Below are 24990 nucleotides of genomic sequence, written 5' to 3' on the forward strand. Positions count from 1 at the left end.
TACTGTCTTGCACGATATACAACTGTATGCAGACCATGTACTATATCATTGCTATCTGGTTCAAGCCGTTAAATAAATAATAACAAAAAAAAAAAGTTTCCATGACATTTACACTCAGGAAATGAGTGTAAATGTCCTGTGACATGGAACGCTATAAAAAAAAACTGTTGGAGTTTCTAACCCTTCTATACCATCTACAATGATATACAATGCTTTAGATAGAGTCGATTACAGAACTAATTAGGTGTAGCTTTCTGAATCCGAGAAACCAATACAACATTAATCATTAGATTATACATTACTTTCTGGGTCCCATCTTGCCACTTGAGGCTCTTCAAAGATGATGACGTCATTTGGGACTTTAATAGAGACGCCAACTGGGGGAGAGCTGAGCCCCTCCAGGTCCTTCTCTTGAAGTGACACCCCCAGGCTGGTGCTAAGTAAGGACTCCTGAGGGTAGGGCTGATTCTGAAGACCCCCTTCCACCAACTGCAGGGAGAGAATCAATGGGCATTCCATCATTAGATTTAAAAAAATAATAATAATTTTACTGTAAAGAATCCTGTCTTCTACTCATGTATGGTTCATCTTTTGTGATGTACTTCGTACTTGAAAGGCAATCTGACAAATCTTTAAATTAACCTTCCAATTAGGACCCATTCACACGTGGCACTTTCTTTTACCACATTTGTCATGCAACAACATAGGGCTTCCCTACGCACAGCAAACCTGCCAAAGTGGCTCAAGTACCTTTTCTGTGTCACTGAGCCAAGCAAGTTTTGCATTCAAATTTTTTTTAATGTTTTGTCTCCCAACAAATGCCTATCTGCGTTTGGGGTGTTATTGAGAAATAATAGCACAGCAACCACGTTGTGCGTTTTTAGCATGTTTCCAGAACACCTAGGTGTGAATGCGGCCTTAATGAGTCCCCTTATCCTATTTAATAATTTAGTTGCCCTTCGCTGTCGCTTTTCTGAATACTTTACTTCCATATGTTTTCACAGTGTATTGCACTAATGTGTGCAGATGAACCAGTGCTGTCATGTTGCATGTGCATGTTTGGAGTGCCTATAGAAGAATTAGAGAAGTATGAAGTCAAAATTAAAGGTCTGCTGCCTAAAAAGCCAACACTTTCGTAGGCCTCACTCACACTTTTTCAGATCTGACTGTAATCGTCTCTTTGGATTCAGAGATGGGTCTTCTCTTCAATGTTTGGCTGCTAGCATTTCTGGGTTTTTCTCAGAGAAGCTGATGCTGTGGCCTCCGTGTCTTCAAGTATACACCTGTGCCACCAGCACTTCTCCATGTCTCCAGGAAGTACACTGTGCCTCCAGCACCCCCTGTGTCTCCAGTACTGTATGCTCAGTAGTTGCCTGGCCTACTAAGCTACTCTGACAGCACCAACAGCTACCTGCTCTGTCTATAGAGTGCAGCAATACAGTGGACTGCACTGAATTCCTGTTAAGAATGCAGTCTGAAGATAGAATACTCACACAGCAAAACAGAGAAGGGACCAGTGTCACTGCGAGTGCCTATAACAGCGTTCGCCTCTCCTGACTTCAAAAGTTATTTTTCTACAATGCATGTTCCCTTAAAGGAAACTTCTAATGACAGAAAAATTATGGCTGGCGCTACTGCCAGATCAGGAATAATGATTGCACACTGACTTTTCTTGCTGCATGCTTGCTCTGGGTCAGTTTCTTAAAAAGCATCAAAGTCAGAGAATTACAAGTTGACCATCTCATGTAGGCTGTGCCTGCTTGCACTACAGTGGAATGAGATGTTGGAGGAGGTGTGGCTATCAGTATTTAGGGTGCTGATTCAATAGCCTATAGTTTGCTAACCAGAACCTGGATACATCTAGTCCCGCCCACTGCTTTCTGGATTGGGGAGCGTGTGAGTAGTGATGGACGAACTTCCGACGGGACGTTTCGCGAACGCGAAACGCGAACGGGCACAAACGTTCGCGAAAACGACCGTTCGCCGCGGGCTCCATTGACTTCAATGGGAGGCGAATTTCGCAAACCTTTAGGTCGAATTTGCGGCCACGGGGTAATTATTAGGGGGTAGCACGTAGTCCCACCACCTGGACAATAGCATAATACATGTATGAGGTGAATTTGGGATCGATAACTACAAGCATTTTTTTTTTATTTGGGAAATTGTTCTGACAATTCAGGACTATGGAGCTAATGAAGGCAATGGAGGAGAGGGAAGGTCAGGGACCAGGGTAGGCAAACAAGAGGGTGCAGGAGATACAGAGCACTGACAGCAGCACCGTAATACAGAGCACTGACATCAGCACCGTGACATACAGCGCTGACAGCAGCTCCGTGACATACAGCGCTGACAGCAGCTCCGTGACATACAGCGCTGACAGCAGCTCCGTGACATACAGCGCTGACAGCAGCTCCGTGACATACAGCGCTGACAGCAGCTCCGTGACATACAGCGCTGACAGCAGCACCGTGACATACAGCGCTGACAGCAGCTCCGTGACATACAGCGCTGACAGCAGCTCCGTGACATACAGCGCTGACAGCAGCTCCGTGACATACAGCGCTGACAGCAGCTCCGTGACATACAGCGCTGACAGCAGCTCCGTGACATACAGCGCTGACAGCAGCACCGTGACATACAGCGCTGACAGCAGCTCCGTGACATACAGCGCTGACAGCAGCTCCGTGACATACAGCGCTGACAGCAGCTCCGTGACATACAGCACTGACAGCAGCTCCGTGACATACAGCGCTGACAGCAGCTCCGTGACATACAGCGCTGACAGCAGCACCGTGACATACAGCGCTGACAGCAGCTCCGTGACATACAGCGCTGACAGCAGCTCCGTGACATACAGCGCTGACAGCAGCTCCGTGACATACAGCGCTGACAGCAGCACCGTAAGCAGCCCCAGGAGGAAGTCAGCACAGCACAGGGATGGTGTGATCCCCTCATAATAAGAACCCCCAGGAGGAAGTCAGCACAGCACAGGGATGGTGGGAGCCCCTCATAATAAGAACCCCCAGGAGGAAGTCAGCACAGCACAGGGATGGTGGGAGCCCCTCATAATAAGAACACCCAGGAGGAAGTCAGCACAGCACAGGGATGGTGGGAACCCCTCATAATAAGCAGCCCCAGTAGAAATATGACACCGCTCAACCTCTTCAAAGAGGAGGGTAGGGGCATATAGTACGGTGTGCTTTTTTGGGTCAGGGAAGTGAGCCAAATGAATTAAGAAGGTCTGTGTGCTTGATTCCAAAAATTGTTTATAGACATATACATGGTCTACTGATCACATGTGTTGAATTCCTCCGAGATCCATGCCTCATTCATTTTTAGAAATGTGAGGTAGTTAACACTGTCGTGAGCTAGGCGAGTACGCTTATCGGTCACAATCCCCCCTGCTGCGCTGAACGTCCTTTCGGACAGGACACTGGATGAGGGGCAAGCCAACAGTTCGATTGCAAATTGGGCAAGCTCTGGCCAGAGGTCAAGCCTGCCCACCCAGTAGTCTAGGGGTTCATCACTCCTCAGAGCGTCCACATCGGCCGTTAACCCAATGTAGTCGGACACCTGACGGTCTAGGCGTTCCCTGATGCTGGATCCGGATGACACCTGTCGATGGGTCGGCTGAAAGAATGACCTCATATCCGAAGTCACCAACACATCTTCAAACCGGCCTCTTCTTGCAGGCGCTGTTGGATTGGTACCCGCAAATCCTTCTCTGGGAGTGGGAATTGCTCCTCTGCCAGCGCACGCAAAAGCAGAATGCAGCATTTCTCGAAGCAAGGCCTGGAAGTGCTGCATTCTGACAGCCCTCTGCGACGGCGGTAACATTTCCGCCATTTTGTGTTTGTACCGGGGATCTAAGTACGTTGCCACCCAGTACTGGTCCTTGACCCTCATGCTTTTTATACGGGGGTCCCTATTAAAACACTGGAGCATGAAGGCCCCCATTTGCACTCAAGCGGAAGGTATGTGGTGGTGGTGGTGTTGTTGGTGGTAGTGTCTTTGGGGGTGCACATAGCAGAGAGTGAAGAAGAGGGTGCAGATCGAGAGGATGAGGAGGGTGCAGAAGAATAAGGCTGAGTGAGCCACTCAACCAAGTCTGGTGCGTCCTTTAAAGTAATTGAACGCACCTTCTGCAACTTCCCACTTTGGCTCAAGGCTGTTGCTCCTGCCCTACCCCTACCACCCCTGCGGAAGGGCCTGCCTCTTCCTCTGCCTGTCATTTTTTAAATCACCCTGTGACAAAACTCTTAGTCCCTATACCGCTGAAGGACTGCTGCAGTATAGGGCAGCGGTCAGCAGTAGTGCACGTCAACCCTATGTATTGTGGACCGATAGCGGTCCTTACAGAACAGCAGACTGTACTGCACTCAGGCCTATGTACCGTAGCACCCTATACCAAGTTACCAGTCCTTATAAGAACTTTTGTGGACCAAGCAGGTTGTGTGTTAGTGATTAGCAGACTGTACGTCAGTCCCTATACCAATGAAGGACTGCTGCAGTATAGGGCAGCGGTCAGCAGTAGTGCACGGCAACCCTATGTATTGTGGACCGATAGCGGTCCTTACAGAACAGCAGACTGTAACGCACTCAGGCCTATGTACCGTAGCACCCTATACCAAGTTACCAGTCCTTATAAGAACTTTTGTGGACCAAGCAGGTTGTGTGTTAGTGATTAGCAGACTGTACGTCAGTCCCTATACCGCTGAAGGACTGCTGCAGTATAGGGCAGCGGTCAGCAGTAGTGCACGGCAACCCTATGTATTGTGGACCGATAGCGGTCCTTACAGAACAGCAGACTGTAACGCACTCAGGCCTATGTACCGTAGCACCCTATACCAAGTTACCAGTCCTTATAAGAACTTTTGTGGACCAAGCAGGTTGTGTGTTAGTGATTAGCAGACTGTACGTCAGTCCCTATACCAATGAAGGACTGCTGCAGTATAGGGCAGCGGTCAGCAGTAGTGCACGGCAACCCTATGTATTGTGGACCGATAGCGGTCCTTACAGAACAGCAGACTGTACTGCACTCAGGCCTATGTACCGTAGCACCCTATACCAAGTTACCAGTCCTTATAAGAACTTTTGTGGACCAAGCAGGTTGTGTGTTAGTGTTTAGCAGACTGTGCGTCAGTCCCTATACCGCTGAAGGACTGCTGCAGTATAGGGCAGCGGTCAGCAGTAGTGCACGGCAACCCTATGTATTGTGGACCGATAGCGGTCCTTACAGAACAGCAGACTGTAACGCACTCAGGCCTATGTACCGTAGCACCCTATACCAAGTTACCAGTCCTTATAAGAACTTTTGTGGACCAAGCAGGTTGTGTGTTAGTGATTAGCAGACTGTACGTCAGTCCCTATACCAATGAAGGACTGCTGCAGTATAGGGCAGCGGTCAGCAGTAGTGCACGGCAACCCTATGTATTGTGGACCGATAGCGGTCCTTACAGAACAGCAGACTGTAACGCACTCAGGCCTATGTACCGTAGCACCCTATACCAAGTTACCAGTCCTTATAAGAACTTTTGTGGACCAAGCAGGTTGTGTGTTAGTGATTAGCAGACTGTACGTCAGTCCCTATACCAATGAAGGACTGCTGCAGTATAGGGCAGCGGTCAGCAGTAGTGCACGGCAACCCTATGTATTGTGGACCGATAGCGGTCCTTACAGAACAGCAGACTGTAACGCACTCAGGCCTATGTACCGTAGCACCCTATACCAAGTTACCAGTCCTTATAAGAACTTTTGTGGACCAAGCAGGTTGTGTGTTAGTGATTAGCAGACTGTACGTCAGTCCCTATACCAATGAAGGACTGCTGCAGTATAGGGCAGCGGTCAGCAGTAGTGCACGGCAACCCTATGTATTGTGGACCGATAGCGGTCCTTACAGAACAGCAGACTGTACTGCACTCAGGCCTATGTACCGTAGCACCCTATACCAAGTTACCAGTCCTTATAAGAACTTTTGTGGACCAAGCAGGTTGTGTGTTAGTGATTAGCAGACTGTACGTCAGTCCCTATACCAATGAAGGACTGCTGCAGTATAGGGCAGCGGTCAGCAGTAGTGCACGGCAACCCTATGTATTGTGGACCGATAGCGGTCCTTACAGAACAACAGACTGTAACGCACTCAGGCCTATGTACCGTAGCACCCTATACCAAGTTACCAGTCCTTATAAGAACTTTTGTGGACCAAGCAGGTTGTGTGTTAGTGTTTAGCAGACTGTGCGTCAGTCCCTATACCGCTGAAGGACTGCTGCAGTATAGGGCAGCGGTCAGCAGTAGTGCACGGCAACCCTATGTATTGTGGACCGATAGCGGTCCTTACAGAACAGCAGACTGTAACGCACTCAGGCCTATGTACCGTAGCACCCTATACCAAGTTACCAGTCCTTATAAGAACTTTTGTGGACCAAGCAGGTTGTGTGTTAGTGATTAGCAGACTGTACGTCAGTCCCTATACCAATGAAGGACTGCTGCAGTATAGGGCAGCGGTCAGCAGTAGTGCACGGCAACCCTATGTATTGTGGACCGATAGCGGTCCTTACAGAACAGCAGACTGTAACGCACTCAGGCCTATGTACCGTAGCACCCTATACCAAGTTACCAGTCCTTATAAGAACTTTTGTGGACCAAGCAGGTTGTGTGTTAGTGATTAGCAGACTGTACGTCAGTCCCTATACCAATGAAGGACTGCTGCAGTATAGGGCAGCGGTCAGCAGTAGTGCACGGCAACCCTATGTATTGTGGACCGATAGCGGTCCTTACAGAACAGCAGACTGTAACGCACTCAGGCCTATGTACCGTAGCACCCTATACCAAGTTACCAGTCCTTATAAGAACTTTTGTGGACCAAGCAGGTTGTGTGTTAGTGATTAGCAGACTGTACGTCAGTCCCTATACCAATGAAGGACTGCTGCAGTATAGGGCAGCGGTCAGCAGTAGTGCACGGCAACCCTATGTATTGTGGACCGATAGCGGTCCTTACAGAACAGCAGACTGTAACGCACTCAGGCCTATGTACCGTAGCACCCTATACCAAGTTACCAGTCCTTATAAGAACTTTTGTGGACCAAGCAGGTTGTGTGTTAGTGATTAGCAGACTGTACGTCAGTCCCTATACCAATGAAGGACTGCTGCAGTATAGGGCAGCGGTCAGCAGTAGTGCACGGCAACCCTATGTATTGTGGACCGATAGCGGTCCTTACAGAACAGCAGACTGTAACGCACTCAGGCCTATGTACCGTAGCACCCTATACCAAGTTACCAGTCCTTATAAGAACTTTTGTGGACCAAGCAGGTTGTGTATTAGTGTTTAGCAGACTGTGCGTCAGTCCCTATACCGCTGAAGGACTGCTGCAGTATAGGGCAGCGGTCAGCAGTAGTGCACGGCAACCCTATGTATTGTGGACCGATAGCAGTCCTTACAGAACAGCAGACTGTACTGCACTCAGGCCTATGTACCGTAGCACCCTATACCAAGTTACCAGTCCTTATAAGAACTTTTGTGGACCAAGCAGGTTGTGTGTTAGTGTTTAGCAGACTGTGCGTCAGTCCCTATACCGCTGAAGGACTGCTGCAGTATAGGGCAGCGGTCAGCAGTAGTGCACGTCAACCCTATGTATTGTGGACCGATAGCGGTCCTTACAGAACAGCAGACTGTAACGCACTCAGGCCTATGTACCGTAGCACCCTATACCAAGTTACCAGTCCTTATAAGAACTTTTGTGGACCAAGCAGGTTGTGTATTAGTGTTTAGCAGACTGTGCGTCAGTCCCTATACCGCTGAAGGACTGCTGCAGTATAGGGCAGCGGTCAGCAGTAGTGCACGGCAACCCTATCTATTGTGGACCGATAGCGGTCCTTACAGAACAGCAGACTGTACCGCACCCAAGCCTATGTACCGTAGCACCCTAGACAGACCAAGTTACCAGTCCTTATAAGAACTTTTGTGGAACAAGTGAGTTGTGAATGATTAGCAGACTGCAGCAGAAGGGCAGCAGTCAAGTATAATATTCTTTCTATATTTGGAAGAAAGAATATTATACGTGTACAAGCCTATTACCGTACCACTGATACCAGTCCTGAAAAGAACCTTTGTGGAACTAATAGTAACAGCAAGTCTTTAAAATTATCCTCACTGCCTGACACACTGCTTCCTGCCTGTCCCTATACAAATTGGCAAAAAAGAGTAGGCTGGAACGATTAGCTGGAACAGCTCTTTTGTGGACCTGATAGTAACAGCTAATGATGATGATGATGATGATGATGAAGAAAGACTAATCTGGCTGAGCTGTCCCTAAAATAGCAGCATACAGCGCTCTGTCCCTTTATCTAAACTGACAAAAGAAACTCAGGCTGCTGACCTAACACCTATACCAGTCCTGAAAAGAACTTTTGTGTACCAAATAGCTAGCGTTTTCTCTGTCCCTACTCCACACAGGATCCTTTCCCTACAGTGACAGAAGAAAGAATGTAAAATGGCCACCGGATCGGGTGTATTTATAGGTTAGGGGGAATGTCCAAGTGTCCATGAGCTGTCATGTCTCAATTGGTTGTCCTGTAACACATGATAAACGTGTCACGAAAGGTTAAAGTTCTTGTATACATTAAACACGTAAGTCCGCCGGGGCGAACGACGGAAAAAGGCGTTCGAACCCGCGGACGGCGAAAGTCGGAAATTCGCCGCGAAACGACCGCCGGGCGAACCGTTCGGCCATCACTACGTGTGAGACACAAATGAGGATTTGGCTCTGTCATGGAAGATAAAGACAGTTTTTGGGTTATTTTATGAGGCCTGTACACCACATAGTAACTGGAGTTGGAGCTTTTTTGAGCCATTAGCTGTACTTTAAAGCATAACTAAAAGAAAAACTTTTTTTTTTTTTTTTTTTTTTGTGTTGATTGCAGTGGTAAAAGTAAAAGAAAATCCAAGATTTTGGGTTGACACCAGAACAGGAATAGAAGGGAAATCTTCTAATAGGGACATAGAGCATTCTCCGTTAGGACTGCAGACTACACGAATGCCAATGGTGGCAGAGTTACTTTCTCACCTGCACCATGCTCCAGCCGTTCACTTGCTTACATTGAGGAGGCAGCACCAGTACATCGAAATAGTAAACTCCTCCCAAACTCAGGAACTGACGCAAATCAACGACATCATCTTCCAGTATGTCATTGGGAGTCAGCTGGTCCTGTACAGGTGATGGTGGTTGACCTGCACAGTAGAGGCTTTATTTAGTGGAGGCTTCCAAATTACATTTAAAGTTGGACTCTAGGAGAAGTAATTATTGTATAAATGTAGCAGGTAAAAATAGGTATTGAACACATCACCATTTTTCTAGGTAAATATATTTCTGAAGGTGCTATGGACATGAAATTTCACCACAGGTTGGTAACAACCAATGCAATCCATACACACAAAGAAACCAAAACAAATATGTTCAGAAATAAATTCATCTGTTAGTAAATGGAATGACACCCGGAAAAAGTATTGAACATGCTAACTAAGATGTATTTAATACTTTGTACAAAAATCCTTTTTTGGTAATGATAGCTTCAAGATGCTGCCTGTATGGAGAAACTAGTCGCATGCATTGCTCAGGTGTGATTTTGGCCCATTCTTCTGCGTAGCCTTCAAATCTTGAAGGTTCCGTGGGCCTCTTCTATGAACTCTGATCTTTAGTTTATCCATAGATTTTCTATTGGATTCAAGTCAGGTGATTGGCTGGGCCATTCTAGCAGCTTTATTTTCTTTCTTTGAAACCAATTGAGGGTTTCCTGGGCTTGTGTTTGGGATCATTGCTGAAATGTCCACCCTTGTTTCACCTTCATCATCCTGGTGGATGGCAGCAGATTTTTATCAAGAATGTCTTTGGTACATTTGGTACATTTTATATTCATCCTTCCTTCAGTGATAGGAGGTTTGCCACAGCCCCACATCAAGATGTTCCCATCTCCAAACTTCCCTGTTGATATTGTGTTTTTGGGGAGATGTGCAGCGCCATTTGACCTCCAAACATGGTGTGTATTATGGCATGCAAAGAGTTCAATTTTGGCCTCATCTGACCAGACTATATTCTCCCAGTATTTAACAGGCTTGTCTAAATGTTCAGCAAACTTTAAATTAACTTTCACATGCTTTTCCTTCAGCAATGGAGTCTTACGTGGTGAGTATGCATACGGGCCATGGAGGTTGAGTGCATTACTTATTGTTTTCTTTGAAACAATTTTACCTACTAATTCCAGGTCTTTCTGAAGCTCTTCATAAGTGGTCCTTGGCTCTTGGACAAGTCTTCTGATAATTCTTTTCCCTCCTCTATCAGAAATCTTGCGAGGAGCACCTGGTCATGGCTGGTTTATGGTGAAATTACGTTCTTTCCACTTCCGGATTATGGCCATAATAGTTTTCACTGGAACATTAAGAAGTTCTGTAACCATCAGTATATTTTGCAACAACAGGGTTGTGAAGGTCCTGAGAGAGCTCTTTGCTTTTACCCATCATGAGAGGTTTCTTGTTTGATACCTTGGTAATGACATCTTTTTATAGGCCATCTGTTGAGACTGAACCAGCTGATATTAATTTGCACTGACAAGGTGCAGGATTGCTTTCTAATTACTGATACATTTCAGCTTGTGTCTTGGCTTTCCATGCCCTCTTGCACCTCCCTTTCTTCATGTGTTCAATAGGTTTTCCCTGTGTCATTCCATTTTATTACACATAACTTAAATTCTGAACATATTTGTTTTGGTTTCTTTGTGTGTATGGGTTGCATGGGTTGTTATTGACATGTGGTGAAAATTTAATGTCAATAGCACCTTTTAGAAATATATTTACCTAGAAAAATGGTGACATGTTCAATACTTGTTTTACCCACTGTAGATCACAGTGTGAGGTATGAGCCGGTTACAGCTGGGTTTGAGTTTGTGTGTAATGATCCATTAAGATTATGTGCATAGAGAGTTTAAGAGTCTGAAGTGATGGTGAGAGGTTAAGGTTTTGGGCAATGGTCCCATTGAATGAGGGGGAGCTGTGGCATATTGTGAACACATAAAGATAGGATGATGAGTGTAAGAAGTTCAGGTGGGGATGAGTGGGATGGATCCAAAATCGAATGGGCCCCATTTGCATTGTAGGATTTTACTTAGCTAATACGATAGGGGTAGCAGTAGAGGATGCATAATAAAGTTTATTCTTTATTGAGGGGAAGTTGAAAAAGTGGAGCCAAATCACCCACTGGATATGAAAGAGATTTAGTTTGTTGTCAAATTCTAAGAGTTCCTCCATGTTAATGATGTTATTAATGGTACTGACCTATAATGACAAGGGAGGTGTAATGGTCATCTTCCAGAACAGCCTGACCCTTTAAATTCTTATAACTACAATGCACTGACCTTCTGCTATGTCCCCAGGCTGGCTTTCTGTTGTCTGGTCAGCCTCAGCCCCGTGATTCTCCTGGAGCTCAGCTGCGTTCTCGGTGTCCTCTCTCTGTGACATGGAGCTGAGGGCACTCTAGACCCACACAAAGAATAAATCGGTCTGTGAGGAGCTGACATTGCACAGCAGGCAGTATACATTCACACAGAAAACCAAACAATCTAACTTTATTTTCTGAATCAAGCATCCATCATCATATCATCAATTAACAGATGACTTTGTGTCTTGTATGATTTATATTAAAATATTATCAACTCTATAAATGTCTAGATATTATCTTTTATTAAACCATAGATAATTGTCTCCATAAGAAGCAGTGTGAGGCTGAGAAGGATGCCCTCTTTCCACCAATGGAATCTACATGTGTGGACTCTAAGGAATTAAAAAATACTTCAGAACTACATAATATGAGAAAAACTTCTGAATGTACCTCCAAATTGTCCTGTTGACTTTTTAGGTATCTATATTTTTTCTATATGTTTAACAGTTAGCTAGTTATTAATAAAAAAAAAAAGAATATGATATTTAATAATTTGAAGGATACAGTATGTTCTATTAGCACCTTAAAAGATCCATCTGTTTAAGTAGTTGGTTTCTATATATCAGGGGTCTCCAAACTTTTCAAACAAAGGGCCAGTTTACTGTCCTTCAGACAGGATTGTGGCCAGTGGGGGTAAAAAAAATGTCCAGCACCCAGCACCAGTGAAAATAAATATGGCCACAGGGGTTGGTGGTGAGCAGAAGGAAGAGTGATGCCCCATCATTGGTATTAGTGGGAGGAATAGTGCCCCATCCTTTGATATTAGTGGGAGGAATAATACACCATCATTGGTATCAGTGGAAGAAATAGTGCCTCATATCATATATAGATGATAATGGGGTCAGATAAAGGCAAGCAAAGGGCCGCATCCGGCCCTTGGTAAACAGTTTGGAAACCCCTTGCTATATATGATTGGGACACGCTACCTGAAGATCGCAATTAGTCCAGAATACTCAATAATAATGATATAAATTCACACAGAAAACCAAACAAACTCACTTTCCTTTCTGGATCAAAATATTTGATCAAATATGAATTTTCCAAATTCACTACCACTTGAAATTATCTAATTAATGATATAAGGATATATAATTAAATTATAACTCCAGTTCATTTTTTTTGCTGGGGTGTGAAAGAGTCAGAGTACCTGTGAAGTTTTTTTTTTTTAACTTGTCTGTAGCCATATTTGGGAGATTCCCACTCACATCCTGTGCCAGTGAAATTGTTTCACTTAAAAAAATTCCAGGTTGAGTTAAAGAAATAAATTTCCTTGCATATAAGTAAAATATAAAATGCAGATTTTGCTGAAGTACTTGCCTTCAACACAGCGTTGTCTCCCACAGAAAGTATGCTGGTCCACTCATCATCCTAGTTAAATGGCTTAATGGGAGTCTACGCTGTAATGGACATGCCCCCTGGGGGTGTGTCACCTTGTGGATCTATGCTCACAGTACAACACTGAAAAAAGTTATGATGATGTCATAATGTCCGAAACGCTATTGACAGTATTGAGGACCACCCACACTGGAGAAGGACCCTCAGATGTCACTTGGCCAAAATAAGACACATTCAAAAACCAAGGTAGAATATGAGGTATTTTTAAAAAGTTGTTAGTGGGGGAAGCTGGATCTAAGATTTAATACATATTTCCTTCTTTTTAAGTTAAAAACATATGTTAACCCACATCAGATTGTATCACGTAATGTCTGGCTCGGAGAAGAGTGGAGCTGTGTATAGTATGAATACCATAAGTTAGAATACAGTTTGAGAAGAACACCACATGCAAAGTCTTCAGTGAGGGACAAAGGTAAAGCTGGGACAAGTTCATTTGACACCCAAGGTGAAAAGGATATAGTGCATGACCCCATAGGCTGTGAACTACTTCTGCAGGACCTGCTATGCTTAGCCTTTCTTCTGCTGAAGCATCTAAAGGCACCCACCCCTTCTGCCTACCCCTCAGGCCTGCCCTGGATACAGGTATGTGAATGATATGGGATTCTGATTGACAAGCTCAGGACCGCAAGAGCAGAGTGAGATGAGATTCCCAGCAGGTAGCAGTCATACTGAATGTAGAAGCCATAGAGAGCCCATGTGATACTCACTCACCTTTCTCCCCTCAGATTGCACCTCATCCTCCATTGCAGCAACACGCTCTGGCTTCTCCTCCTCCTCCTCCTCTTCAGTTGGTTTCCATTCCTCAACCCCACTCTCTGGTCTCATGGTTTCTTCAGCCTCGTTCTCCTCGGCCTCCTTAATGTGCGGCTGGAAGGTCGGACTCTGGCAGGACAGGTGGTCATAGCTGGTGTGCAGGATACGGACTGCGATGTTGCTTAGTGCTAGTGGTTTCGGCAAGTCAAAGGAGATGCCTTCTTCTTCAAATTTGTAACCTCTGAATCTACGAGGATGGGAGGCAGCTCAGTGTTATGCATGTCATACACCTGGAAACTTGTGAATTGTTTTAGTTGTATTTTAGTCAACTAAAATTTCCAGTACCAGTGTTAATTTAGTCTATGAAATTAACACTGGTCAGGCGTATGAAATGATATGCTGTCAGTGTGATGGTGTGTGATTGTCATACCTTGGGTTCTTGTTAAGATTAGCCCAGATGCATAGTTTGACATTTTTATTTGTTATGACCTTCTGCATATTTCCTGTGTCGATGTCAGACAGCGCTGCTGCATTCTGAAAACAAAATACAAAAGATCAGTTGATTAGTTAGCAGCACTATGGCTGTGAGCTGGTTCTTGGCATATGCCTGGAGTCAGGAAGCCTCACATTTAATGGACACAGAGGGGGTTATTTACAAAAGGTAAATCCACTTTGCACTACAAGTGCACTGAAAGTGTACTTGGAAGTTTAGTCGCTGTAGATCTAAGGGGAACATGCAAGGAAAATAAAAAAAACAGCATTTTAGCTTGCACATGATTGCATTATAAAATCAGCAGAGCTTCCCCTCATTTCAGATCTTTCCCTCAGATTTACAGCGACTGAACTTCCAAGTACACAAGCAGTGCACTTGTAGTGCAAAGTGGATTTGCCTTTTGTAAATAACCCCCAGAGAAGCTTTACAGGTAATGATATAATTGGAAAGTATTGGATACTTTTGAGATGGCCCATAGTAAAAATATGTAATTACCTTGATGTTAAATACCGGTGTTATGGCAGCAGCTAGCTGCCAAAACCACAGTATAATTTTTTACTATGGGCGAACCTATGTAACATAAAAGTGGTCCCGTGGGTGCAATTTTAAAGGCGGCAGAAGAGGTGCCCCCACCACTTCCCAGTCCAAGCCATCGGTAATGCCCGGAAGTGATCCAATGCCTGGGCAGGAAGCCGAGTGAGGGCAAGATGGCCCCCACTCGGCTCTATGCCCTTGCAGGACTGGTGCGACCTCTGACATCACTTCCGGCTCTGAGGCATAAACAAATGATTTTTCTTTTTTAAGTCAAAATGTAAAAAAAATAAAGAATCTTTTGCTTTTAAAGGTAAATTAGAGATCTGGGGTCTTTTTGACCCCAGATCTCTCAATAAACAGGATTGGCCATTTTTAGTTCTATTACAAGGGATGTTTTCCTTGTAATATGAATAAAAGTGATAAAAAGTAAATAAAAGAAGTGTGTAAAAATAAAAAGTAAAATAAATAAGAAAATGTGAAAATTTAAATCGCCCATCCATCTATGCTCATGCGGAAAAGTAGCGCCCGCATATGTAAACAGGGTTCAAACCACATATGTGAGGTATTGCCGTGACCGGTAAATCAAGAGCAATAATTATAGCGCAAGACCTTCTCTGTAACTCTAATGTGGTAACCTGTAAAAAAAAAAAAAAAAATGAAAGCATCGCCTATGGAGATTTTTAAGTACTGTCGTTTATCGTCATTCCACGAGTGTGCGCAATTTTAAAGCATGACATGTTAGGTATCTATTTACTCGGCGTAACATCATCTTTCACATTATACAAAAAAATTGGGGTAACTATTGTTTTTTATTTATTTATTTATTTATTCAATGTATTTTTTCCAAAAAGTTGCATTTAAAAGCCTGCTGTGCAAATACAGTGTGACATAAAATATTGCAACAATTGCCTTTTTTTTCTCTAGCATCTCTGCTAAAAAAAATACATAATTTTCTAGCAAGAAATACTTATTTAAACTTGTGACCAAAAAGTATCAAAAAAAGGCCTGGTCAGCAAGTGGTTCAAGGCAGACTATACCCCCGAGAGAGAGAGAGAGATGGATGAAAAAAAGAGGAAGAAAGGAGGGAAGAGGGGGAGACAGAAGAGAAGAAAGAAGGCAGTGTGTGTGTATAGGGGAAGAGAAGGGGCAGAGAGAGAACTAAGGGGAGGATGATGGAGGAAAAAAAGAGAAAAGAAAAAAATATATTGGTACTAAATAAATGCGGGCACGGAGTAGATATAATTCCCCTCTTTGTACATTAAATTGTACAGGCATACCCCACTTTTAAGTACACAATGGGGTTTATTTACTAAAGCTGGAAAGCGCAAAATCAGGCTCACTTCTACACAGAAACCAATGAGCTTCCAGGTTTTATTACCAAGCTTAATTGAACAAGCTGGGGTTAGAAGCTCATTGGTCTCTATGCAGAAGTGAGCCTGATTTTGCACTTTCCAGCTTTAGTAAATAAACCCCATTGTGTACTTAAAAGGGAGTTATGTCTGTATTGGTATGTTCTGCCCTTTAGGGAGAAGTTTTAGCCTCTATAAGGGAGATTAACTAAAATTGGTGCACACAGAATCTGGTACAGCGGTGTATGGTAGCCAATCAGCTTCTAACTTCAGCTTGTTCAATTAAGATTTGACAATAAAACCTGGAAGCTAATTGGTTTCTGTGTAGGCCTACACCAGATTGTGCAGGTCTAGTTTTAGTAAATCTCCCCCCATTGTGTCAAAACTCTAACATCAAAACACTAGGGCAGCCTGATATACACACAAAAGTGCTACCAATATGTCTACTTCATTCCATACCTTCAGGAGATGCTCGGTGGCATCATCAAATTTTTGTTGCAATAGACTCTGCAGCTGCTGGACTGTCTGTGCGTACTGTGCGGCATCACTCTCTGGCAGATCCTCAGCGGGAGTGTCATGCAGGAAGAACTCCAATTCTTCAATCAACTAGAAAAAAAAAAAAAGACGCCTCTATTAATCACACTTTAGAAAGGTCAGTTTATTTTAATACCCTCAAACTGAGCTTCTTGCACTGTCTGAATCCCACAGTCCAGAGATATACCGTAACAAGATTCCTTTACAGCGTGGACACAGGGGGGTTTATTTACTAAAGGCAAATCCACTTTGCACTGCAAGTGCACTTGGAATTGCAATTGCTGAAGATCTGAGGGGGACATGCAAGGAAAATAAAAAGCAGCATTTTTGCTTGTACATGATTGGATGATAAAATCAGAAGAGTTTTCTCTGATTTCAGATCTTTCCCTCGGATTTACAGCGATAACACTTCTAAGTGCACTTGTAGTGCAGAGTGTATTTGCCTGTAGTAAATCAACCCCAGAGTTAGTACTAACACCCCCATTCACTGAAACCTCAATCTGAAGTCATGTGTTACTATATTGCCGAATTTCAACCATTTTCAACACACATCACTAAGAGAGCCGCAATCCTCAAAAGACAAAATGCTCTTGTTTATAATAACTAGCCAAGTAATGACTTTTCATTTCACAACACTTTGCCTGTTTTTGCTGCTAAAAACTACTTACAGTGCCTTGAAAAAGTATTCATACCCCTTGAAATGTTCTACATTTTGTCATGTTACAACCAAAAATGTAAATGTGTATATGTGATAGATCAACACAAAGTGGCACATAATTGTGAAGTAGGAGGAAAATTATAAATGGTTTTCAACATTTTTTACAAATAAATATCTGAAAAGTGTGGCGTGCATTTGTATTCAGTCCCCTTTGCATACCTTTACTGATACCCCTAATTAAAATCTAGTGGAATCAATTGCCTTCAGAAGTCACTTAATTAGTAAATATAGTTCACCTGTGTGTAATTTAATCTCAGTATAAATACAGCTGTTCTGTAAAGCCCTCAGAAGTTTGTTAGAGAACCTTAGTGAACCTTAGTGAACAAACAGCATCGTGGAAGCCAAGGAACACACCAGACATGTCAGGGATAAAGTTGTGGAGAAGTTTAAAGCAGGGTTAGGTTATAAAAAAAATCTCAAGCTTTGAACATCTCACGGAGCACTGTTCAATCCATCATCCGAAAATGGAAAGAGTATGGCACAACCGCAAACCTACCAAGAAATTGCCGCCCACCTAAACTGACAAATCGGGCAAGGAGAGCATTAGGAGAAGCAGCCAAGAGGCCCATGGTAACTCTGGAGGAGCTGCAGAGATCCACAGCTTAGGTCGGAAAATATGTCCATAGGACATCTATAAGTCATGCACTCCAAAAATCTGGTCTTTATGGAAGAGTGGAAAGAAGAGAGCCATTGTTGAAAGAAAGCCATAAGAAGTCCCATTTGCAGTTTGCGAGAAGCCAAGGGGACACAAAAAACATATGGAAGAAGGTGCTCTGGTCAGACGAGACAAAAATTTTACTTTTTGGCCTAAAAGCAAAATGCTAAGTGTGGCAGAAAACTAACACTGCACATCACCCTGAACACATCATTCCCACTGTGAAACATGGTGGAGGCAGCATGATTTTCTTCAGCAGGGACAGGGAAGCTGGTCAGAGTTGATGGGAAGATGGATGGAGCCAAATACAGGGCAATCTTAGAAGAAAATCTGTTAGGGTCTGCAAAAGACTTGAGACTGGGGCGGAGGTTCACCTTTCAGCAGGACAATGACCCTAAACATACAGCCAAAGCTACAATGGAATGGTTTAGATCAAAGCATATTCATGTGTTAGAATGGCCCAGTCAAAGTCCAGACTTAAATCCAATTGAGAATCTGTGGCAAGACTTGAAAATTGCTGTTCACAGTTGCTCTCCTTCCAATCTGACAGAGCTTGAGCTATTTTGCACAGAAGAATGAGCAAAAAATTCACTCTCTAGATCTGCAATGCTGATAGAGACATACCCAAAAAGACTTGCAATTGTAATTGCAACAAAAGGTGGTTCTACAAAGTATTGACTATACAAATGCACGCCACACTTTTCAGATATTTACAGTATTTGTAAACACTTATGTGCCACTTTGTGTTGGTCTATCACATAAAATCCCAATAAAATACATTTATGTTTTTTGGTTGTAGCATGACAAAATTTAGAACATTTCAAGGGGTGTGAATACTTTTTCAAAGCATTGTAGTTTATAAAAGTTTGAAATATAAAATGTATTTGTTGAAGTGAAAACAATTGTGAGAAGTATATGAAGACTACAACAAAAAACATTGAAAATGGCAATTCCTATTTTACAATTATTGGATTAAAGTGGTATAAATTAGAGGTCATCCTACAATCCAATTGTACACTCTACATTAGATCTAACAACAACATTAGGCTGTATCAGTGCAAGGCATGCAAGTGCTTTGTTTTTATGAAGGCATTTTAACGTATCAGTTAGTGAAGCTCTGTATACAAGTCAGGCCGGATTCACCAAAACGAGATTGAGGCAAACACTCACACTGAGGACCTGATTGCTCTTGTTCAGCACTGATTGGAAGTCTTCATTTGTCTCTTCACTCCACAGGCTCATGAAGGTGTTGATCTCCTGGCATACAGAAGGATCCGGACTCCCATCACAGAGCATGTAGCGATCCCACTGTATAAGGGAACATATTTAGTAACAATGGGATGTCCCAGCAATTGAAAAAAATTTTATTGGTCCACTGAAGAAATTAGCTGTTGTCCTGCAATAAAGAACTTCTTTCAACTTCTCTTTTGTTTAACTAGAAGATTCTATGATGACTACACATATCTAGTATGCGCTGTGCCTAAATTCAACTAAAACATTTAAATAAAGTAAAGAAGGAGAAGAACCTTACATTTTTATTACAGTTTGTATTTTCTATTAGTCAACTAATGTCACCTCTGTACCCTGCTAAGGCTGACTGAGCACAGAGCATACTGACAGCTCTGAACCCAAAAGTGCTCAGAGCTGAGTGCTTCCGGGTTCATACTAAGCAAGGGAGGTCAGTGAACAGATGTTCCCTGATCCAATGCTAATCTCCATTCTGAATCCAACCATGATGGTCTCAGGTAACCAGCAAGGACAGATAAACCGAGGACATATGATGGGGAGTAAAAAAGGTGCGGGAGGGGGGCTGCCTGAATCAACTATCCAACATAACTGGAAGGAATAAAAATCTATACTAGTTTCTGTAGCTGCAGCAAAAGGGATAAAGCCTATTTCACAGCAACTTTTGTCTTTTCTTTTAGGCTCTGCCCACACCTGAGCATTTTTCAGCCTGTAAAACGCTAAGCTCTGAAGCTCCAAAATGCTCAAGCAAGATCCCATTCATTTTAATGGCCCCAGTTCACATACGAGTATTTTGTTGCCTGAAGCAAAACACCTGAAGCTCAAAAAAGTACATGAGCTTCTTTTTGGCAGATTACAACTTGTTTTTGGCCCCACCAACTTCAAAAGAAAGGGCTTGAGCAGAAAAACGCTAAAATGCTCGTAAAATGCTCAAATAGTAGCTCTCAACCTCTAATTTCCTCTCCCTGTCCTCCCCCTACTGGCGAAACAAAAACACATAAAGCTGTAAAATGTTTGTAATAGACCTCTAAAACGCTTAAAAAAAAAAAAAAAAAAAAAAAAGCTTTAAAAAAACGCCAGTATATCATTACGCTCAGGTGTGAATGGAGCCTTATGCTCCACACACAACCGGACTTTCCGGCAGAAAGGGTCCGACGGAATCATTTCTTTGGATATTCTGATTGTGTGTGGGGCTTCATCAGACTTTTTTTTTTCAAAAATTCTGATGGACCTAGAAATAGAACATGTTTTAAATCTTTCAGACGGAATCAATTCCTATCAGGAAAACCGTTCATCTGTATGCTATTCCAACGGACCAAATGACACAAGGGCAGCTATTGGCTACTGGCTATTGTACTTCCTTTTTCTAGTCCCATCGTATGTGCTGTACGTCATCACGTTCTAAACTAAAAGACTTTGGTGTGATCGTGTGTAGGCAAGTCTGTTTCATCGGAATGCCGTGGGAAAGACCGTCAGAGTTTATTTTGACGTAAAAATCGGTTGGGTGTACGCGGCATTAGATAGAGTGGGGAAGGGCTGAGCCAGTGTTAGGTTTACCTTGCCACCAGTGTCAATTTTGAGGATGGTCTCCTTTCACTTGCTAGGAGTGATAGAATTCTGGGTGTCTATGGGTGTCACAGACAGAAATAAAAATATGACAGAAGTTTTGATTTACCACTTAATCCAAACTCATTTTAAAAAAATTGGTTGCGGTTAGTCTTTAATGGTACTCCCTGTAAAAATCAAACTGGATAGCACACAAAAGCTTGGCAATAACTGAGTGAACCGGCCAATCAAAATGTTAAGGAGCACAGCCGGTTTTCCATGTTCTTGCCATGATAAAAACCTTAGCTCGTGTGCGCAGGTCCTTCTTCCAGCGAGCTGCATCCTCCAGCTTCTCATCGATCAGCAGACGATATTCTCCCAGTTCCTCCTCACGGTGCTCCAGTTGCTGTTGGGGAGAGATTGGCAGTAATTTATTTGGGTTTGACATGGCACACAGCCAGATGTATTCTTTAAATAAACTGCAATAAAAACTGATGGTGTGTAAATCAGCACCCATGTGTAGCGTTTGCTGAGGTTAGCTCATCAAAAGATGAATTCCGATTGGTTGCTACGACTTACTAAACTTTGTACATTGCTCACGGTGGATTCACAACATACACAAACCATTATGTCTACAACCACATGTACCTGTACATCTTGGTTTTGGATTCAAAGGGTCGCCTAGCTTGGATTACCTTTGCCTCTAGTCGCTCGATCGCTTCCCTCTCTAGGCGTTCTTTTTCCAGGCGAGCGGCCTCAATCTGCTCTGCCAGTAAACTAGCTTCTTCTGGGGGGAGGAATGATTGTATTTAGGAGAGCTGCATTGTCATACATTTTATTCTTCACATATATAATACGCCTATGTTTTGCAAAGGGCTTTATCAGCAACTGTAAAAGCTTTGTTATGAAAATGAATGTATAAAATACAATTATAAAGGGTGATTCTAAACAGACAGCTAAATACATACCCAAAACACAGACACGGTAACTGCTTTACCTACCAAATTGTACATGATCCCAGCACTCCTGCTGCATAATAAAAGGATGGTGACAACAGAGACAGCAGCTTAGCAATCGCCATTCTCCAACCCCACCTACTAGATTAATAAGTAATAACAGCAGACAGGTGAGCCCACCTCGAGCTTTCCTTTCTGTAATTCCAAGACACTCTCCTTCCCCATCTATTAGTTTATATATTAGTCTCTCCCACTGCAAGTCTGATTTGTTATTTCAGCTGAACGACAAATTCTGGGTAATTATTCTGGCTGGGCTAAAGAAAATGAGGTCTTGGCTTTCAAAAATGTCCCTGAAATAAGGACACTATACAAAGAACATTGGATTGTATTATAACAACCTTCCTCCCTCTGTTTCCGCTCTTCCTCCTCTTTTTGTAGCCTCAGTTTCTCTGCCTTGCTCGGCTTTCCTTTCTTCTGGGAGGTGGCCGATGTCCCTTTCTTCTGGGAGGTGGCTGAAGTCACTTTTGATGACTGAATGAATAAAAGCTAGTTATAACCCCATAATAATAATTATGCAAGTATATTAATAGAGATAGATAGATAGATAGATAGATAGATAGATAGATAGATAGATAGATAGATAGATAGATAGATATTCTGTACAATATGATTTACAGGTGGTATTCTGTTTCCAATGTCATATCCAGTTTGCACACACATAGAAATGTGCTTGTAAATTAATATTATAATATATAATGTATATAAGAGAAATCAACAATGGCAGCTTATATGCATCTCTTAGCTTTCAAAAAGAACAGTGAAACCCAGTCCACAATCTACAATATCAATTCTTGCCAGAAGATGGAGACATTGTGCCAACAGAAGGTATTTCTGAACCATATATACAAAGTACAACAACAAAAACTATTATAAGAAAACAAGCCCTATTTTTCTTAAAAAACATATACAAAGTACAATTGTGCAGTCTCAGCTATCCTAAAGGCCCATACACACTAACAGATTTTCTGCTGATTTTTGTCTTCAGATTTACTAAAACCATGTAGTGCAAGGGCCTGCCTGATTGCATACACATTGAAAGGTTTGACCTCATATTATATGGTTTTGGTAAATCTAAAGGTAAAAATCAGCAGAAAATCCGATAGTGTGTATGGGGCTGTGAACCCCATACACACTATTAGATTTTCTGCAGAATTTTGTCTTAAGATATACCAAAAACATATATGAGGTCAAACCTTAAAGCGGGAGTAAACCCACTGACTTTTTTTTTTTTTAGACCTGTAAGAGAAAAGGCATAATGAGCTAGTATGCATGCATACTAGCTCATTATGAAATACTTACCTTAGAACGAGGCCCCGACATCTCACCCGATTCACCCCGAGGGAGCTGACATGTTCCTTTGGCGCATCTTCTGGTTATCACGGCTCCAGCGCTGTGAGTGGCTGGAGGCTGGGATATCGTCACTCCCGTGCTTGTGCAGGAGATTTCTTTCCGGCAGGGTCTGGCGTCTGCCGGACATTTAGCCGAGAATCCCCTGTGCGCATGCGCCGCTGCAGTCAGCGGAGCATTGCGAGGGGAATATCTCCTAAACCATACAGGTTTAGGAGATTTTTTTTTTTTACCTACAGGTAAGCCTTATTATAGGCTTACCTGTAGGTAAGCGTTATAAAAAAGACTATACAACCGCTTTAAGAGTTTCAATTTGTATACAGTTAGGCAGGCCCTTGCACTAAATGGTTTTGGTAAATCTGAAGACAAAAATCTGCAGAAAATGGAATAGTGTGTATGGGGTCTTTCCTTAGCATAACCATTGTACACCAATGTAGATGCCTAACTCAAACTAATGCTAACTTACCCCTCAGGCCTCCATACTAAACTGAACATACCACATGTTGGAGTTAGACTATGGAGTCTGCTAAACTGCACACCTCCGCCACACAGTCATGAGCCTGTCCAATGTTTATGGGGAGTCAGCGCACAAGTGCAGCCAGAATTTAATTGTTGAAGGATTAAAAACCAGACTGGGCCGGGTTCACACTTGCTGCGGGCATGGCTCACTGCAGGGACTTCCGTGCGTCCCTGTTCTCCGTTTCAGGTGCAAATCAGGTCCAAAAAGTTTTAGTCATGGAGGTAAGTGAGGGATGGAGGTTGATTAGTCCAGTTGAGTATTGGAGGGTGAGGTTACCTAGAGCAGTATTTCTCAACTATTGTGCCATTTGGGTTCCCCAAGGGTGCTGCGAGAACGAGACCCAGTTTGACCTGGAAAAGAGATGGATGAGAGAACTCTGTAGTGATGAAGCACTCTGATGCGATGGGAAGACTCCATCAGGGGGTACTCTGATATGATGAGGGGGTACTCTGATGTGATGGGGGGAATCATATATAGGGGGCCTCTGATATATATGGGAGACTTTGATGTGATGGGGGAGACCTCTGACACTATTGAGGTCTCTGATATGAAGGGGGGGACTCTGATACAAAGGGGGCTTCCTATATGAAGTTAATTTCATCAAGGTGATTGATAAGTAATATTAAAATTTTAAACTGGGGTGCCCTGAGATTTTATGTAATTATAAAGGGCACTGTGACTGATAAAATGTTAAGAAACACTGATCTAGAGGTATAACAAGGTAACATCACTGTTCTGCAGTGAATTTGCATAGCACTGTGGTCACCCTTTGGACAGGGCAATCTCAGATGGACATGTAGTTGATGTAGTAGTAGATGGATTTTAGGTAACAGACATTCAAGACCAACTCTAGCTATACATTTTTTAACCACCTCCCACCTTCCTCAGGAACATCCCTCAGGAGGAGGGAGATCACGCACGCGCACGTGCCTGCGCAAAAGCACGATCCCGATGCGCTCGTGTCACCTGGACATGGCGCATCTCCGATTGGTAGGAGGGCTCTGTGATTGGCCCTCCTGATCACACGACAACTGTGTCCAATCAGAGCCGTCATGTGATGTAAATAGAGAGCCGGTTGCTAGGATCGGGTCTCCTCTCCTCACACGGAAGTTGTCAGTGAGGAGAGGAGAAGGGATCGCTGAAGCCGGCCACTGATCAGTGAGTATGAGCTGTTTTTTACAGATTTTTACACACTGATCACCGGCCCACTGTCCCCACACAATGTAGAATCACAATGTCCCCAAAACACTGTCCTCACACACATGTCCCCACACAGTAAAAACACCTGTCCCCCACATATGTAATGGTCAAATCATATGTCCCAATTATCATCTGCATACATATGTCCGTGATCATCTGCGCACATCTGTATATGATCGTCTGCGTACATATGTCCGTGA

The 24990-nt window shown here is 43.2% G+C and overlaps 1 protein-coding gene across 2 annotated transcripts in view; it reads right to left on the reverse strand.

The window, feature by feature from the left end:
- LOC143960304 (GTPase KRas) overlaps positions 1-24990 on the reverse strand; it is a 113370-nt gene that overhangs the window by 9301 nt on the left and 79079 nt on the right. For both annotated transcript variants that reach the window (XM_077468740.1, XM_077468741.1), the window contains 10 exons: positions 22062-22194; positions 21403-21494; positions 21009-21113; positions 19088-19225; positions 16470-16616; positions 14065-14168; positions 13593-13881; positions 11404-11521; positions 9063-9226; positions 303-489 (listed from right to left, as the gene is read on the reverse strand). In XM_077468740.1, coding sequence (XP_077324866.1) covers positions 303-489; positions 9063-9226; positions 11404-11521; positions 13593-13881; positions 14065-14168; positions 16470-16616; positions 19088-19225; positions 21009-21113; positions 21403-21494; positions 22062-22194 — 1477 coding nt within the window. The remainder of the gene's footprint in view (positions 1-302; positions 490-9062; positions 9227-11403; positions 11522-13592; positions 13882-14064; positions 14169-16469; positions 16617-19087; positions 19226-21008; positions 21114-21402; positions 21495-22061; positions 22195-24990) is intronic.

Source organism: Lithobates pipiens, unplaced genomic scaffold, assembly GCF_037356315.1.
Source record: "Lithobates pipiens isolate NorthernLeopardFrog02 unplaced genomic scaffold, aLitPip1_a1.2 Scaffold_8, whole genome shotgun sequence".
In the NCBI taxonomy this organism is placed as follows: Eukaryota; Metazoa; Chordata; class Amphibia; order Anura; family Ranidae; genus Lithobates; species Lithobates pipiens.